The 15,122-nt window shown below is 39.6% G+C and overlaps 3 protein-coding genes and 1 pseudogene across 3 annotated transcripts; 1 reads left to right on the plus strand and 3 right to left on the minus strand.

The window, feature by feature from the left end:
- Nucleotides 1-1,725: 1,725 nt before the first annotated feature.
- LOC116206685 (protein HEAT-STRESS-ASSOCIATED 32) lies at nucleotides 1,726-4,133 on the minus strand. The gene is made up of 5 exons (XM_031539483.1): nucleotides 3,888-4,133; nucleotides 2,981-3,172; nucleotides 2,671-2,881; nucleotides 2,168-2,391; nucleotides 1,726-2,075 (listed from the first exon to the last, which is right to left on the minus strand). The coding sequence occupies exons 1-5, from the start codon at nucleotides 4,008-4,010 to the stop codon at nucleotides 1,965-1,967; spliced, it is 861 nt and encodes a 286-aa protein (XP_031395343.1). The 5' UTR covers nucleotides 4,011-4,133; the 3' UTR covers nucleotides 1,726-1,964.
- Nucleotides 4,134-5,035: 902 nt separating this feature from the next.
- Nucleotides 5,036-5,551, minus strand: LOC116208917 (annotated as a pseudogene).
- A 284-nt stretch (nucleotides 5,552-5,835) lies between these two features.
- LOC116208654 (STOREKEEPER protein-like) lies at nucleotides 5,836-7,366 on the plus strand. The gene has a single exon (XM_031542191.1). It carries the CDS (start codon nucleotides 5,937-5,939, stop codon nucleotides 7,191-7,193), a length of 1,257 nt encoding a protein of 418 aa, XP_031398051.1. The 5' UTR covers nucleotides 5,836-5,936; the 3' UTR covers nucleotides 7,194-7,366.
- A 1,958-nt stretch (nucleotides 7,367-9,324) lies between these two features.
- Nucleotides 9,325-10,497, minus strand: LOC116209717 (oxygen-evolving enhancer protein 3-2, chloroplastic-like). Its single transcript, XM_031543451.1, has 3 exons — nucleotides 10,102-10,497; nucleotides 9,709-10,004; nucleotides 9,325-9,574 (listed from the first exon to the last, which is right to left on the minus strand). Exons 1-3 carry the CDS (start codon nucleotides 10,394-10,396, stop codon nucleotides 9,476-9,478), a joined length of 690 nt encoding a protein of 229 aa, XP_031399311.1. The 5' UTR covers nucleotides 10,397-10,497; the 3' UTR covers nucleotides 9,325-9,475.
- Nucleotides 10,498-15,122: the final 4,625 nt, after the last annotated feature.

Raw genomic sequence — 15,122 nt, forward strand, 5'->3', positions numbered from 1 at the left:
GATTTTATCTTTTCCATTTTTCTCAATTTATTAAGACCATATTTACCCGATTATCCAATTTATGCCCCCAAAATCTAAAAAGATACTACGTCTCTCAAGACCTCAAAAAGATCTTATTCAATTTCTCCCTAGGACTTTTAAGTGAGTTTATTACCCCAAATCCATGGAATTAAATGTCAAATTTAAGTGATTAGCTAATTTTAATCCTAATTAATCACTAAATTAGACACTTAATTAATCGAGTTTCCATTTTTGATCAAGTGAGGACTTGGCCGATTCATTTTCCCTACTCTAAGAGTCCTAATCCCTCGAGATTACTCGAACCTTTCCAATTAGGCCTATGACGCTTATCTGAGTGCATGAATTAAACCCGATTCCCCGTGAATTAAGTGCCAAATATGCATGATTAACCGATTTTGGACTTCAATTAACCAATTAAACCCATGATTGACACTTAGACACAAAAATTCAATTCGGTCACATGCATATACATTTCACAGATTTGATCATTTTTATCCTTAAGGCCAAAAGGACGAGTTAGTCAATCTTGACTTTTGTTTTACGCATGGCGGAAAGCTAATCGACTAGATTAAGCAAATTTAAGACCAATTAATGAATTTTAAAAAACAATTCCGCCAAGTGTCAATCAGCACTTACTTTAGGTTATCAAACAAGCTCTACATCCAATTTCAAGCAATTTTGGTCAATTAACACCCAAACACTCTCGGCCACTACATTAGACCCTCAGACCCGAGAGCCATCAAGAAGAATTAACCAATTTCGGACCAATTAAACACCTAATACTCTTTGGCTATCTAAAGACCCGAAGCTAAGCAAATCAATTTAAGCCTAATCTCAGCAAGTCTAACCCCAATTAGGCATGGAAAAGTAAAATCTAAGTACTTGGCGAATGAGTCTATTCACAATACATGTCCATTCCACATAATTTAACACAAAGTTTAAGTAAACACATGAAATAAATGAATTTATTGTAAATACTCCAATCTCTTCTATAATGGCTCCATTTTTTTTATAATGGATATTTTGGGAAGTTAAATGTTAGGGAACCCGACATCAAGAGGTCCACGTGGAAATATTTCAATAAATTCCATGGATATCATTATATTAACACACGCATAACAATATAACGAAGCTACTTAAACCATCCCTGTCTCTAATCCTTTGCCAAATTTGGCATCAAGAGGTCTCCTCGGGGACGATTTAAGCACCTCGCGGTCATTACTCTATCATTAAGCATTTATTTAACTCAAAAATTAGAGGAAAGTAATGGAAAGGAGAGTTCGGGATTTCACTATATATATCATAATCAAGTAAAAATGAAGAAATAGAAGTAAAATTGGCTCGAACCCAAATTATAAAGCTCGAATCCTTTGGTCAATTTTGGCATCACTTCAGTTTATGAATTCGCCGAAAACCCTTGAATACTGAAAATGACCCTCGATTTATAGACAAAGGGCAGATAAGAGACTTTTCGTAAATATCGAGAATACATGGGCTATTTTAAAAATAATTTCGAAAATCTGATGGTTCAGGAAGCTGCAGCTAGCCGATCTTCAGATTGGCCAGCTGGTTGGCTAGCATGGATGTTACGATCGCGTGAATGCCACGCACGCGGTACTGTTCCCTCCCACGCGAGGATTCATTAATTTTTGCAAATGACAGAACTGCTTATGGTTGTCTTATTTATGTTGCCTAGGCATTTTGTAACATGGAAGCACACGTTGGAATTCCATTTTACTCAAGAAAGTACCGTTCTACATTATCCATATATCGTATTACCAGGATGGAATGTCGACCTAGACACGGATTACATTCACATAAATGTCACAGTTTCTAATATATTTGAGAACATATTTAGCATGTGAACATACAGATAGCACAATACCATGAATACTGCTGAATCTTGAAGCCCAAACCATGTACACGTTGATGGTTGCTCCAATTCAAAGGAGGAAGTAAGAAGAGCTGAGAACGGAAGCGTGGTTTTTACCCAAGTTGCTCCCTCGGAGACACTCCAAATCCATGACTTGAGAGTGGTCCACGAAAAGATTAACCTGAAGATGCAATCGCAATTTCATCATAAGGATGAATTCAGGATGTTCTCATTGCTTTCTCCAGGAGCATTATTTATAGGGGAGCTGCTTACCTTAGGGCCATAGCGTTTAATGAACCACTCAGAGGTTCCAGGGTTTGATGCCTCGAACATGGTCTTCTCGAGGCCAAGACGGCCCACTAGCTTTGCAATTATGTCAGCCCGGACGGAATCGGCGTGTTTGCAGACATCATCGGCATCAATCATTATCATGTCTGCCCCTGCTTCTAAGCATCTCTCTGCCCTCCTGATCAGGAGATTAACATCTTCAACAAATTCTGCAAAAAATGCAGTACCAAGATCCATAGGCATGAGAATCGATGTTACTAAGGTCCACAATTCAAGAACAAACAGAATAAGATCAGTTTCAGAAACAACTATATGAACAATGCTCATTATTAGTTTGAAACTATATGATCAGACCTGTTTCAGTGCTCCTTCCTATGTGGCTATTGGCATCATGCACGAGATGTTTATTCTCAAGCAACAAAGTAAGCATTACAAGGTCAGAGTACTAAGAATCACGAGGAATATTAGTAAAACTATCTGTTACTCACCAGAACTTCGAGGCTCCGGTACTACATAAGCCCCATAAGCTCTATCTTGGCCTTTCGGAATATCTGACTTGTTAAATTTCACAGCGAACTGCGGTTTGGCCATGAGACCACCGCTCTTGATCAGGCGCACAAATCTCAAAAGAGTTTCTTCTGGTAATTCAAGGGACCCCATATTCAACTCGATCGTGTCGAATCCCAGTTGCTTGCACTCCTATGAAAATGAATATTGAACAAACGCAGGATGAATCATCTTGATTGATAATCATCCAGGAAAAGATTGAGCAGGGCAAGAATGAAGTGCTTGACTCACCTCGACATACTCCTTGAAGGCTGATGGCCCTCGCTTCAGTTGATGCTCAGCCCAGTCTCCGGTGCTAACATATACATCATGGCCATGGGCAATAGAAGTCACATCTTTGATAAAGGACTTTGGCATCAAGCTATGTGAACCTCCAGAAAATTTCAACCCATCAACAAATTGTCCCATAGACTCGAATATATCCTGCATTCCATCCCAAAAATATGTAGACATGATCAGGGAAATCTATCAATCTGCACGATAATCAAAGCTCGTTGATTGATCCAGAGCCATAAGATTTTTGCGAGTCTAATCATGGAATTGTTAAATCACAGTAAAAGTGCTTCAAAACCAGATCGAGATACATATAGGTCTCCACTTGAGTTAAGGAGCACGATCCATCAGCAGAAGCATATTGTTCAAACAGAGAAGCACAAGCCATGGATTGCACAACCTCCATCAGGCATTAACTACTTTTCAACCGGTTAATCAATTTCTACAAAACTAGAAATAAGCGAACCGCAGAGATAAGCTCATTCGATCTGGTTGATTCAACGAATTCATCACTTCACTCATATAGCGAGGACTTTCAAGGGCAGGAAGGATTCAGAAGAACGGGGAAATGCTCTGCAGCTACTTGATGAAGACCTAAGCAAAAGGAATCAAAGAGAGACTCGAACTGCTGGCTTAGCTCTTTCTAACCAGAGTGACAACTACACCATAATGCGTCGACATTATCACACACTACACCACCTAGAAGTTCACAAAGTAACGAACATGATCGTCGCTATTCGCTAGCAAATATTGTATCAGCAACCTATATCCACGTTCTACTTGAGAGCTCTGCTCCATGTTTTCGCAACATAAGCTCCGAAACAAGGAAGGGAGAAGTGAGAGAAGATGAGAGGCGAGAGCGCACCTCGAGGAGGCTCTGGTTGAAGAGGGAGTAGTGAGGGCCGCGGATCTCCGTCACGCCGTACCGGCGCGGCTTCTCCGGCCGGTCCTCGTCTTCCGCGAAGCTCTTCCACCGGTACGCTGACATTTTCGCAACGGAGATTTTCCCGACGACGACGACGATGATCAAAACCTCTAGAACGAACGTGATGTTCCGATCAAATTAATTTGTAGTTTAGTATCATTTCCCGGTTTCTTTCGAGCTACTTCTAGAAAGGGATCGATGCGCTGACCAATTTATATCTCCTGCCACGTGGCATCATGGCCCATTTCAACTTTTTCTTTTTTTCTTTTTCTTTTTTAGATTTTGGGTTCAACGGGTTATTATGGATCAAACGCGAGAGTTCTACTCTCTAAAGGTTCATGAGCTGAGCAAATTGTAATATCGTATACGACCCTATGTCGAATCAATGTCATCTAATGGTCCGATCCAGTGAATGGTCTATTTGAACAAGTCGGTATACAAACCGTAGTGTTTTCCATTTAACATTTAAGAGCCACTGATTTAGTTTCAGTTCGAATTTTTCATCATATATGATTATTATGAAAAATGAGTACTTGTAATCTTTTTTGCTTTAAAGGTAATTCAAATGAATACTTGGTGCTTCAAATGAATACTTGTGATCACTTTTTCCAGATTAACAGATATGGCATGTGATTGTAGAAGACCTAACGCAAATTACAACTATGAATAGGCACCACATTTATCACTTTTTTTTTATATGGAAACAACATTTTATCACTTACATAGTTTACATTCCTAATCATTCATCACATTTACCATATATAACAATCTTATATTTCCATCTTATATAAATCATTTCAAATTTCAACTCTTTTGATTTATCAATTAACAAACATCTTTATATCATGGTGCAACGAAAAAATTTATAGCTCAATAGCCCGGTTTATAGTAATTTTGAGTCCATGAAATTAACTCGATCCACCAATATTAGACGATTTTGTGGTCTTATCGCGAAAAATGAAAAGTGAGAGTAAATTCACCCAATTAGTCCACAACGAAGAGCAATCTCTCCATTGTAATGTTAATTCAAACTACACTATCAGACATGAAAGTTGAAAGAACAAAAGAATGAGAAGACGAACGGCGGTTCAGTCATCGTTGTTGGCGTGGCCGCTCTTCGACCCGAGGGGAGGCTTCTTTGGGAGGAGCATGTTGCGGATATTCGACAGGACACCGCCATTCGCAATCGTCACCTCCCCGAGCAGCCTATTGAGCTCCTAGTCGTTCCTCACGACCAGCTGAATGTGCCTTGGCACGATCCGCATCTTCTTGTGTATCTCTCGATCCGTTCCCCGCCAACTCCAAGACCTGGAGTGATCCTAATAGGAAAACATCAATCAATCATCAATCTCGAATCAAAATCACTGTGAAAAGCTTGAAATTATATCAAAATGGAAAATGTCAATCCTTACCTCGGCGACGAGGTACTCGAGGATGGCAACGAGGTCGATAGGAGTGCTGACGCAGATCCAATCGGTGTACTTCCCGACCTTGAGGAATCAGGCAATGCGACCGACAAGGAACTGGAGACCGACCTTGCTGCTCTGGGACCCACCCTTCTCCACTATGGCGGTGCAGCTCAGGGCTTTCCCTCTTCTCGCCATTGTAGAAGTGATAGGTTAGTGATTAATGGCGCTGATTAGTGGAGGCTTTGACGACTGATTAGGCAATTTGATTGCGTTAAACAATTATATTTGCTAGAGATGATCTATATGAGAGAATTAGCAAAAATAACCTCGAGAGATTACGTTCGATCGAAATTTTCAATTTGATTTCATCGGTGATTTTTTTTTAGATAAATCAAACGTTTGGGGTCATTCTTGATATGTTTTACAACTATAGGGGGCAAATTGAAATTATTCCGATCCGCTGCCTCCATTGGGAGAACGAACGGAAAATGAAACGCATTGCCGCCACCGACCGGATCTTGACTTCTGCTCTCTCTCTCTCTCTCTCTCTCTCCGGCGGCGAAATTAGGGTTCGAATTCCATGGCACCAAAACGTCCCACTCCAGCCGACGAGCAGCCGCCACCGGCCGTCTCCTCTGACGAGGAGTCCTCTGAGTCCGTAAGGTCCGAGGAAGAAGAAGAAGAAGACGAAGAAAATGAGTCTTACGACTCCGACGAGCCGAAGGGGACCCAACAGAAGGGTCCACAACCCAAACCCTCCTCCGCTCTACCGCCGCGTGCTCAGTCTAAGCCCCAGAAGCCCGTTTCTTCTTCCGAGTCCGAATCGGAGTCCGAGTCTGAAGATGAGCCGACCGCTAAACTCATTGCGCGTCCAAACCCTAAACAGCAGAAGTCCGCTGCTTCTTCCGAGTCGGATTCCGAGTCCGACGAGCCAAAGGGGAAGCCGGCTGAAAGCGATTCGGAGTCCGATTCCGATGTCACGCCTGTGGTTGCGGCGAAGCCTGTGGAGATCCAGGGAACCCCGCAGTCCAAGAAACTGAACCTGAAGCGGCCGCGGAGTGAGACGACTTCTGCAGCAGAGGATGCTGCAAAGACCCCTTCGAAGAAGTCTACAGCCACTTCTCGGAGCAGCCACAGCACAGGCGAGGAGTCGTCCAAGAAGACGCTCTTCCAGCGGGTTTGGAGTGAGGAAGATGAGATAGCCCTCCTCGAGGGCATGATCGAGTTCTCGGAGAAGAGGGGCGTCGATCCTTCCACAAATATCAACAGCTTTCATGAGTTCATCAAGGATAGGCTCCGTTTCGACGTTGTTCAGGGGCAACTGGTTACCAAGATTAGGAATTGCAAGAAGAAATTTATGAATAAGATTGGAAAGGATCGGGTCTTCTCGAGGCCCAACGACCAGAGGGCTTACGATCTCTCCAAGAAGCTCTGGGACTCGCAAGAGGGGATTATCGGAGAGAGCGTCCCCAAGGCCAATGGGACTGCTACCAAGAAGAAGAAGAAGACTGCAGGGAACACCTCGGCTGCCATGGTTGTTCCCCCTTCGCCTCCGACGAAGGTTAAAGGCAAGGATGAGATGGCGGAGACCCAGCACGGTGATGCCACCTCAATGTCCCTCTGCGAGGTTGAGCTGTCTCGATTTTCGGGCGGCCGTCTGAATTGTAGTTTCTTGAGGAGAGGGCTGGAGTCGATCAACGGTTCAAAGAGGGAAGAGATGGAAAAGGAGTGGGAGAAGCTGCAAGTCGCTGAGCTGCATCTCCAAGCAAATCGGGCTCGGCTGGTTCAGGAGCATACAAACTTGATTATGAATGCGTACAATAAATCTGATCAGTAATGTTCGAGTTGGTTAGTAGATTTTGCTTGAAAAGGTTTACTCTGTGCCTCTCACTGTTCGGTATTTCCGTCTCAGTTTATATGAACCATGTGGATAGTGTCGGTTATCCGAGGTTGATGATCTTATCGATGTACTTTTGAATCTTTAATTTAATATGCTTGTTTTTTTGATAATTTGTCCATCTGCTAGATTTCTCACTTTATTATTGCTCACATTCTTGTCTTCCTGTCAGGAGTATGGCTAATTATATTGGCTAATTCAAGCAAGCGACATGTTGCATTTAACATAGGTAGAAACATTACTATCCTTTGCCTATGTTGTGAGTTGACATTGTTTGAGTAGAAAGGTTGATATAGTCGAGAGCTCTTCAAATTCTAGCTCCTCTACTGAACCTCAAACATCCTTGTATTAATTTTGGACATAGCAAAAACATGTTATATAATTTTTAGTGCATGTTTGAGTTATATAGATCCTCTGCATATTATTGCAGTACAGATGTTACCCGTTAGAATTGTATAGCTTGTTAAGTGCAATGTTTTTGTTTTCCAGTGGACTGAGGTTATAGTTGGGAAATATTAGTTGTAAAGTTAATGACATGTCTGATTTTCAATTTTAATGTTGGTTATCATCCATGCTTTTGATCTTGCAGTCTGTTTAGTTTATTAGCTTTGTGGCTTGATCACGATTTTCATGTGAAATCTGTTTGGGAAATGCTATGTCTGGTGCATTTGAACGGAGGTTTTGAGCTTCGATATCCTTTTCTCATAAATTGCAGTCCATGGGCAGCTGTATATGTTATGTCTTTCCTCGTGGTGAGAGTCGTATCATCCCTGGGCAGAGATCATTCTTCATTGTGTAGTTATCAGATTGAGTTGGTCTTCATTACAGAAACAGGCAGTGTGGATTCTTTGAATTCTTGCCTTTTCTGCTATTAAAAGTTTGGACTTCCTTTATTGCTCACATCGTATTATTGCTAGTTGGAGTGAAAAGTAGGGAAGGGACTAGGAGTGAGACTGTTATTCTCTGTTAATTCCTTTGTTCAAATCAGTGAATGTTGTGTTAATTGAAGATAAAAGCATATTGTCCAATTGAGTAGGAAGGTTAGTATGTCAGGAGATTTTGTAACCTGAAGACTCAGTCTTGTGAGCTTAGGTGAAAAGAGAAGACGTCAACTATGTAGTGGAGAGAGCCCGGCAGATTCTAGTCCTCTAGCAAACCTCAAGCATCCTTATCTTTTCACCAAGTGTTGGACATACATAGCAATATAGGATAGTTAAGTTTGCTGTTGTGTATGAGTTATATGGATCCTGTACGTAGTATTTCAACAGAGATGTTACTCTCGACAAATGTATAGTACAATCAATGTTTTGTTTACTGGTCACCTAAGGTTATGGTTTGGAGATACTATCTTGCAGAGTTAATGGCATGTCTGGTTCTCTGTTTAAATGTTGGGTAATCTACGGTTTTTTATCTTGCATTCTTCTGCTTGCTTACTTACTACTAGCTGTGGCTTTATCACACAATTTTTGTGTGAAATTTGTTTGGGAAATGATGTGTCTCGTGTTTTTGGTCGCATAATTCCTGTACGGTGATCATTTTCATTGTTTAGTTGCTAGATTGAGTTGGTCTTCTTTACAGGAATGGAATGGGCAGTATGTTTTATTTTGAAATCTTGCCTGTTGTTAAAATTTGTAAACTTGATTTATGAACTTTCTTAAATTTGATTAAAAACATCACGTTTCAAGAAGCTGATTATATTGTACGCGAGTGAGGTAAGGATTTATTAGTGTCGGTGACATTTGATTGTCCTCGATTACTAACTATAGCTGGCCCAGCAAAGTCAGTTTCATCGGTAGTTAGATACTCTGTGAACTGCTCATAAATGTTAAGGTTTGATTTGAAGTACAACTGCGGAGGTGAGGACCTCTTTTTCCGTGGATATATTCAGTGTGCTTTGAAGCACCGTTTGCAGGAGTGGATGCACTTGTGGCCAAGGAAAATTTTCAAAGTTCTTCCTGCATCGGTTTGCTCTGGTTGAGCATTTCGATAATTGTATGCATTTAGCCTAAGCTCGGGAAAACACTTATTATGGTATGCCACTCATAAGGACTGCATCCCTTGGGATGGGGAGTTTTTATAAAATTTAAGGAACGGGTCGATATAATCGTTCTTGTGCAGCAAGAGTTGAGTCGAATACGAAGTAGCTTTTTAAAACACGGGGTCTCATGGATATCCTTACAGAAAAGACTTGCAAAGAAAATTAATACACAGAGTCTCTTGGTTTAGCCTAGCTTGGCAAGAACATCGTTGAGGGCAGATACGGTCTCGGCATAGTACTTCTCTGCTTCAGGAGTGCTCTTGATCTTTGCTGCGTGGTCCAACTGCCAACCAAAAACAGAAAGGCAAATAACATTACATTAGACTCCAACCGCTCGCAAGACACAAACCCGTAACTGAATCAAATATGTGAAGTGGCCAGTTGGTAGAACTCGGAGTTAAGTATGTGTGGGCTTACATTGCTGATGGTTTGGAAGAGCTTGCCGGTGAGGTCCTTGAGGGGCTTCTTCTGGTCCTTGGGCTTGGCAGAGATGACGGTGTTGAGGTCGAAGCGGAGGTACTCGGCCCTGAGCCGGAGATCGTTCTGCACATAAGGCCACGCCTTCTTGTTGATCAGCTCCTTCACGTTAATGATGTCCTTGGCCGACTCCTTTGCCCTCGCTGCTGCCTGCGCGGGGGTCAGCGGCTGCAGGAAGAATCTCTCCTTCAGGGGCAGCTGCAGGTCCCTCGGCTGGTCCGAATTCAATGTCCCGGCTGTCACAAATTCCAAAACCCGATTATACGTTCGATCGGGTTGCCATCAAACATGAGAGATCATATGCGAAAAAATGACATGCGAGAGAGTACGTACGAAGTCCGCCCGAGGGGGGAGGAGGTCCCCCGACCTTGATGGACTTGGCCTCAGCCAACACGGCCTGGACGAACGACCCCGAGGCGAGCCCAGCGGCCACCAGGCCCAGCACGGCCCTCCGGCTAGTTTCTGCCTCGGCGGATGCCCTGACACTGAATCCAGCCCGGTTCACGGTGACCCGGCTGCTGCCGCTCGGCACGGCCAGGCGGGTCGATCCGCTGAGCTGGAGGCTGCCCTCGGGGACCGCCTGGGACGAGCCGCGTAGACCCGACATCGAAGCCATAGCCTGAGCCATTTTCTTCCTTCTATGAACTGCCTCAAGGAAGCGCAATCACTGGCAATCAAATTACTCTATTGGTATCGAGTTTTGTCGGGAATATATTTTTTTTGGTGGGTTGTGGTTATGTGGTGCGAAGCTAATTTTGGGGTTGAGACCTTATCTGACATGTTATCGTCGGATAAGCTGGATATGGCCATGGCCACTGGGAGGCTGCCACGTGTGACCAGAGTGTGTCTGCGCGGGACAAGTAGGATTGGGTGTTACTGTGGGCAGCTCTGGTTTTGACACGTGGACTTGGGGGACCACCTTCCTGGGCCGAAACATCAAAATTATCGATATCTTGCTTTGCTGCATTGCGTAAGCTTGCTGTCATTCTCACAATTCGAGCTTTCTCGAGATGAATTATTATTATAGGCTCATAGGAGCGTAAGCAAACCCAGTGAATTGCTTCGAATTAGTTCGTTACATGGTCACGTTAGGGATAAATCCAAGGGGTTAAAAATCGTCCGACCCTCCCTGTCCTAAAATCACGTATTTTTATAGAATTTTCGGCGTGAACCCTAGTATCCGAAAGCCTAATTGGGCACTGACTAATTCAGTCTAGTCGGAATGGCCCACTAAAAGATAAATCTCTCTCAGTATGGATTTTCTACATTCACAATGACTCGAACTTTAGACCATGGTTATTAGACTCGCGAGTTGAATTGTGGAATTCCACGATTCTACGATTCATAGGGGGACTAGCGATTCTGATTTCACCCTAGGAATCAAAATCTTGGAATCGTGATAGGATTGCATCCAAAGTCGTAAAATGGTAGAATCGGTGCAATTCAACTAATCCTACATTAGGCTCAAAACTAAAAATTGGATCAAGCCCAGTCCAATTGTTTGGTCCATAGAGCAGCCCAACTGGATTTTTTTAACCTCTTCTACTAATCGACGAATGAATGGAGAATTGACTTCTGACTTCTGAACTCTATCAAAATTTCGAAGAAAGAAAACACTCCAGCCCTAACTTCTCTCATCGCTCAAATCTTGCCTTCTCCTATTGAAATTGTCGATTGTAATCGTCATCCTTCGAGCACTGTTGTGTGTTGCTGTCTGCTTCGAGCTCTCTGTTGCTGCTCTGTTGTGCATTGATGATGCTGGTGTTGGTTATGGACATTTGGTTGACATTTGATTTGTTTGTTCATCTCATATTATTGCTTTTTATTTCTATTTCGAGACTTGAGTTATGAACTGTGATTTGATATATATATATATATATATATATATATATATATTTAATTACATGTATAATCTTACAAATCACTATTCAATTTTACAATTCACGATTCCACGACCCTCGACTGATTCTAGTTAGAATGGCGATCCTAGTAATCTTGTCTGAGACCTTGCTTAAGAGGAACACGCGTCGAGCCGCTTGAACTAACTCATGTTAGTTAATCAAACTATGATATATAATTGATATTTTTATAGGTTTCTATAATAGGATTTTAAAATTATTTTAAAAAAATAACCAACACTTAATCAAACTATGTGATTTATGCATGCTTAAAAAAATTTCTTATTATAATTTGTACAATCTATATATATATATATATATATATATATTCATTTAAACTAGGTTAAGGAGATTTCTCCATTCTTTTTAAGGAGAAGTATCCACATAAGCCTCCAAATAGGCTCGATGGGTAATCCTTAGCTCATGGTCATTCGTCTCTTTGCATTCCCAATGCGTACATAGACTTATGAAAGTAACTAATTAACGAAAAAAGAAATATTCATTAATTTATTCTCATCAATTTTCGAAAATTATAATTCGTAAATGTAATTTACAAAACATCAATTAAAAATATTATACATCATAATTCTAATGTATTTCAAAGATCATAAATCATAATTTTATTGTATTTCAAAAATATATTTTAAAAAATATTAGTGAAAAAATATATTTGTAAAGGCCAGCATGGGTCCATGGCAAAATTGAAAAGTAGGAGGACTAGTTTATAATTATATCTTCCGCTTTTATTGTACGATAGGGAGCGGGGCCGCGCGGGTCCATAGCAAAATTGAAAGCAATACATTTAATTATTATATAATAATATCGTAATTTTTAAATATAGATGTCCCATTTTTTATTTATATCTATCTATCTATACTATAATAAAGTGGGAGACGCTCATGCTTACATAATAGAGTATTTAAAAAGCAAGTAATCATCAATTAAAAATAAACTAATTTAGGATATTTTAGTATATATAAATATTCTCTCTTTTTCTCTTCCTGCATTCCCTTTTTTTCCCCTACATTTATCGCCCTGCTCACGTTTAAACCTTTATCTCCAAGGATGGACCGAGGGGTGGTTAGAGTGGTAGTCGTCCCCTATAATTTTCACGCCTTAAAGAAATATACATATAGTCCGTCAAATTTTAATAAAATATCTCATATGCATCTCCTAACTCGAAAAAACTATCATATAGTTCGTCTACTCAAAAATCTCGCCCCCTAAATCTGAATCTTGGGTCCATCCTTGTTATCTCTCTCTTCTCTCACATGTCTCTTTTCCATCATACCTCATGGCACCCCCTTTTTTCCCCCTTCATTTATCAATTCATTCAAAAGAAATAGATTTATCAATTTATATCCACCAAAGAAGATGTTCATTTGTTTTTTTTTTTCAGATTGTCCTTGACAACCATTATATTTCTGAAAAATAACATATACAAAATTAATTGGTTTATTGATAATGGGTCGGGTCTTGATTATATATAGGAGTATGGTAACCTTTTTTTTGACCCGTGGTTTTATTATTCTTGATGAAATCCAAGAATAAATAGATTATTTGAAGATTTTATGCAATTATGAATGGAAGAAATTTGCTTTGTAGAGCATGATCCAAGGAGAATTACCAAAGATTACTAACCATATAATAATTTATAAAAAAACTCATGGTATATTAAAAATATAAGTTTTGCAATCAATACCACATATATGCAGAACGTAAAACTGCCATGTTATCAATTAATATAAGATTCTCTAGTTTAACTTGCATTATCATCCCTCAACTATTTCAGGTGTCCTTCTAAGTTGTCAAACATGCTTTATTTTGTGAATGTTAGAGAAACGATATATTATGATGCTATCTTATTAATTATTCAGATTCAGATGTGTGAAAGATTCGTCAATAATACTGCTATATTATTTATATTTATATGTGCTTTAAAATTTTAATTATGATTTCTATAAGTGACATATTTAGTTGATTGCAAAGTTAGGTAAGACATGCTAATTTTGGGATTTTTTTTTGGGAGAATGTAAGCAAAATTAAATTAAGGGACCCATACGGAATTTAAAAGTATTCTATAATTAAAATTTTAGTATCTCTGAAATATATGTATTTAAAATTAAAGTAAGGAGTAAATATGTAAGCAAAAGGAAAATTATTTGATTAAATTAATTTAGATTTCTAACTAAACTGTTATCCTCATTCGTTTAACATTTCATGTGACTTCTTATATTTAAAAAATTGCGTATAGTTTCATTATATTTGAGACTATTATAATCATTTCTATATTACTATGTCATACTTCATATTAGGCTACAATCATATTATTTGAGTTTCAGTCAACACATAAAAAATAATTATACAGACACATTTTAATATGAGTGATAAATTTTAAATTTGTTTGCCAAAAAGTGTGGGTCTTCCACCGAGTGTTAAATATAATATGTAAGAGGAAAGGCCATTCATAATCTTATAGGCTTATGTTTTGGAATGCGTGAAGAAATTGAGATTTTAAAAGTTAATTTAGATGATTATTAATGGTAAACATATAATTTATTTATAATATAAATATAATATGGATAGTGATGTAATTTTTATTAGTCATATTGATATTGTGAAATGATTTTATTTAGTCATTATAAACCAAGCTGACATATTTATTGTATTATTTGTTATCATCTTTCATATTTATTTTTATAAATAACACTTGACCTAGATTGGTTTTAGCTATGCAAAATTTAATCCACTTAATAAATTATATATATATAAGCCGAAAAGCACTTCCGTGATACTCTCATTTGAAAACCTTCAACACGTGGACTCTTCGCCTGCTCGAAACATCGTTTTGAACAATCTCATGTATTAATTTATGCTCAAAACAGGGGCGGAGCCAGGAATAATATTTAGGGGGGATAAAGTAAAAGTTTTGGGGCAAAAGTCAAACAATAAAATAATTCAGGGGACATTGTTTTTTTTAAGAGTAAAAGTTGAAATTTTTATAAATTTGTATGTTAAATTTTCAACAAATGGAAAAGTCGGGGGACAATTGCCCCCTGGAGCCTTAATGGCTCCGCCCCTGGCTCAAAACATCGTATTTAATCATCTCTGGCTATTAATTCCCCCTCTATGTATATCGTATTCCCGCCATATATGATATATTAATTGAATCTATTTTTTTATATTTTTAAGATACTGAAAAGACTTCGGCGCATTTTTCGAGCAGAATATAGCCTGATACATGCATGTAAAAAATATCTTCATCATAATGCATGCATGCACCTATGTATATACTTATACGCATCGACTTCTTCCTATTCAATCCCTGGAGAGGCCATTCTCCCTATTCAGTCTTCCCTCTTCCTCTTCTCACCCCCTCCCTCTCGACATTGTCCAGGCAAGTCAGCTCTCTGCTCACAACGCAGGACTCGGAGGGAGAGACATGGCAGGACTCGA

Source organism: Punica granatum, chromosome 5 (assembly GCF_007655135.1).
Source record: "Punica granatum isolate Tunisia-2019 chromosome 5, ASM765513v2, whole genome shotgun sequence".
Lineage (NCBI taxonomy): Eukaryota > Viridiplantae > Streptophyta > Magnoliopsida > Myrtales > Lythraceae > Punica > Punica granatum.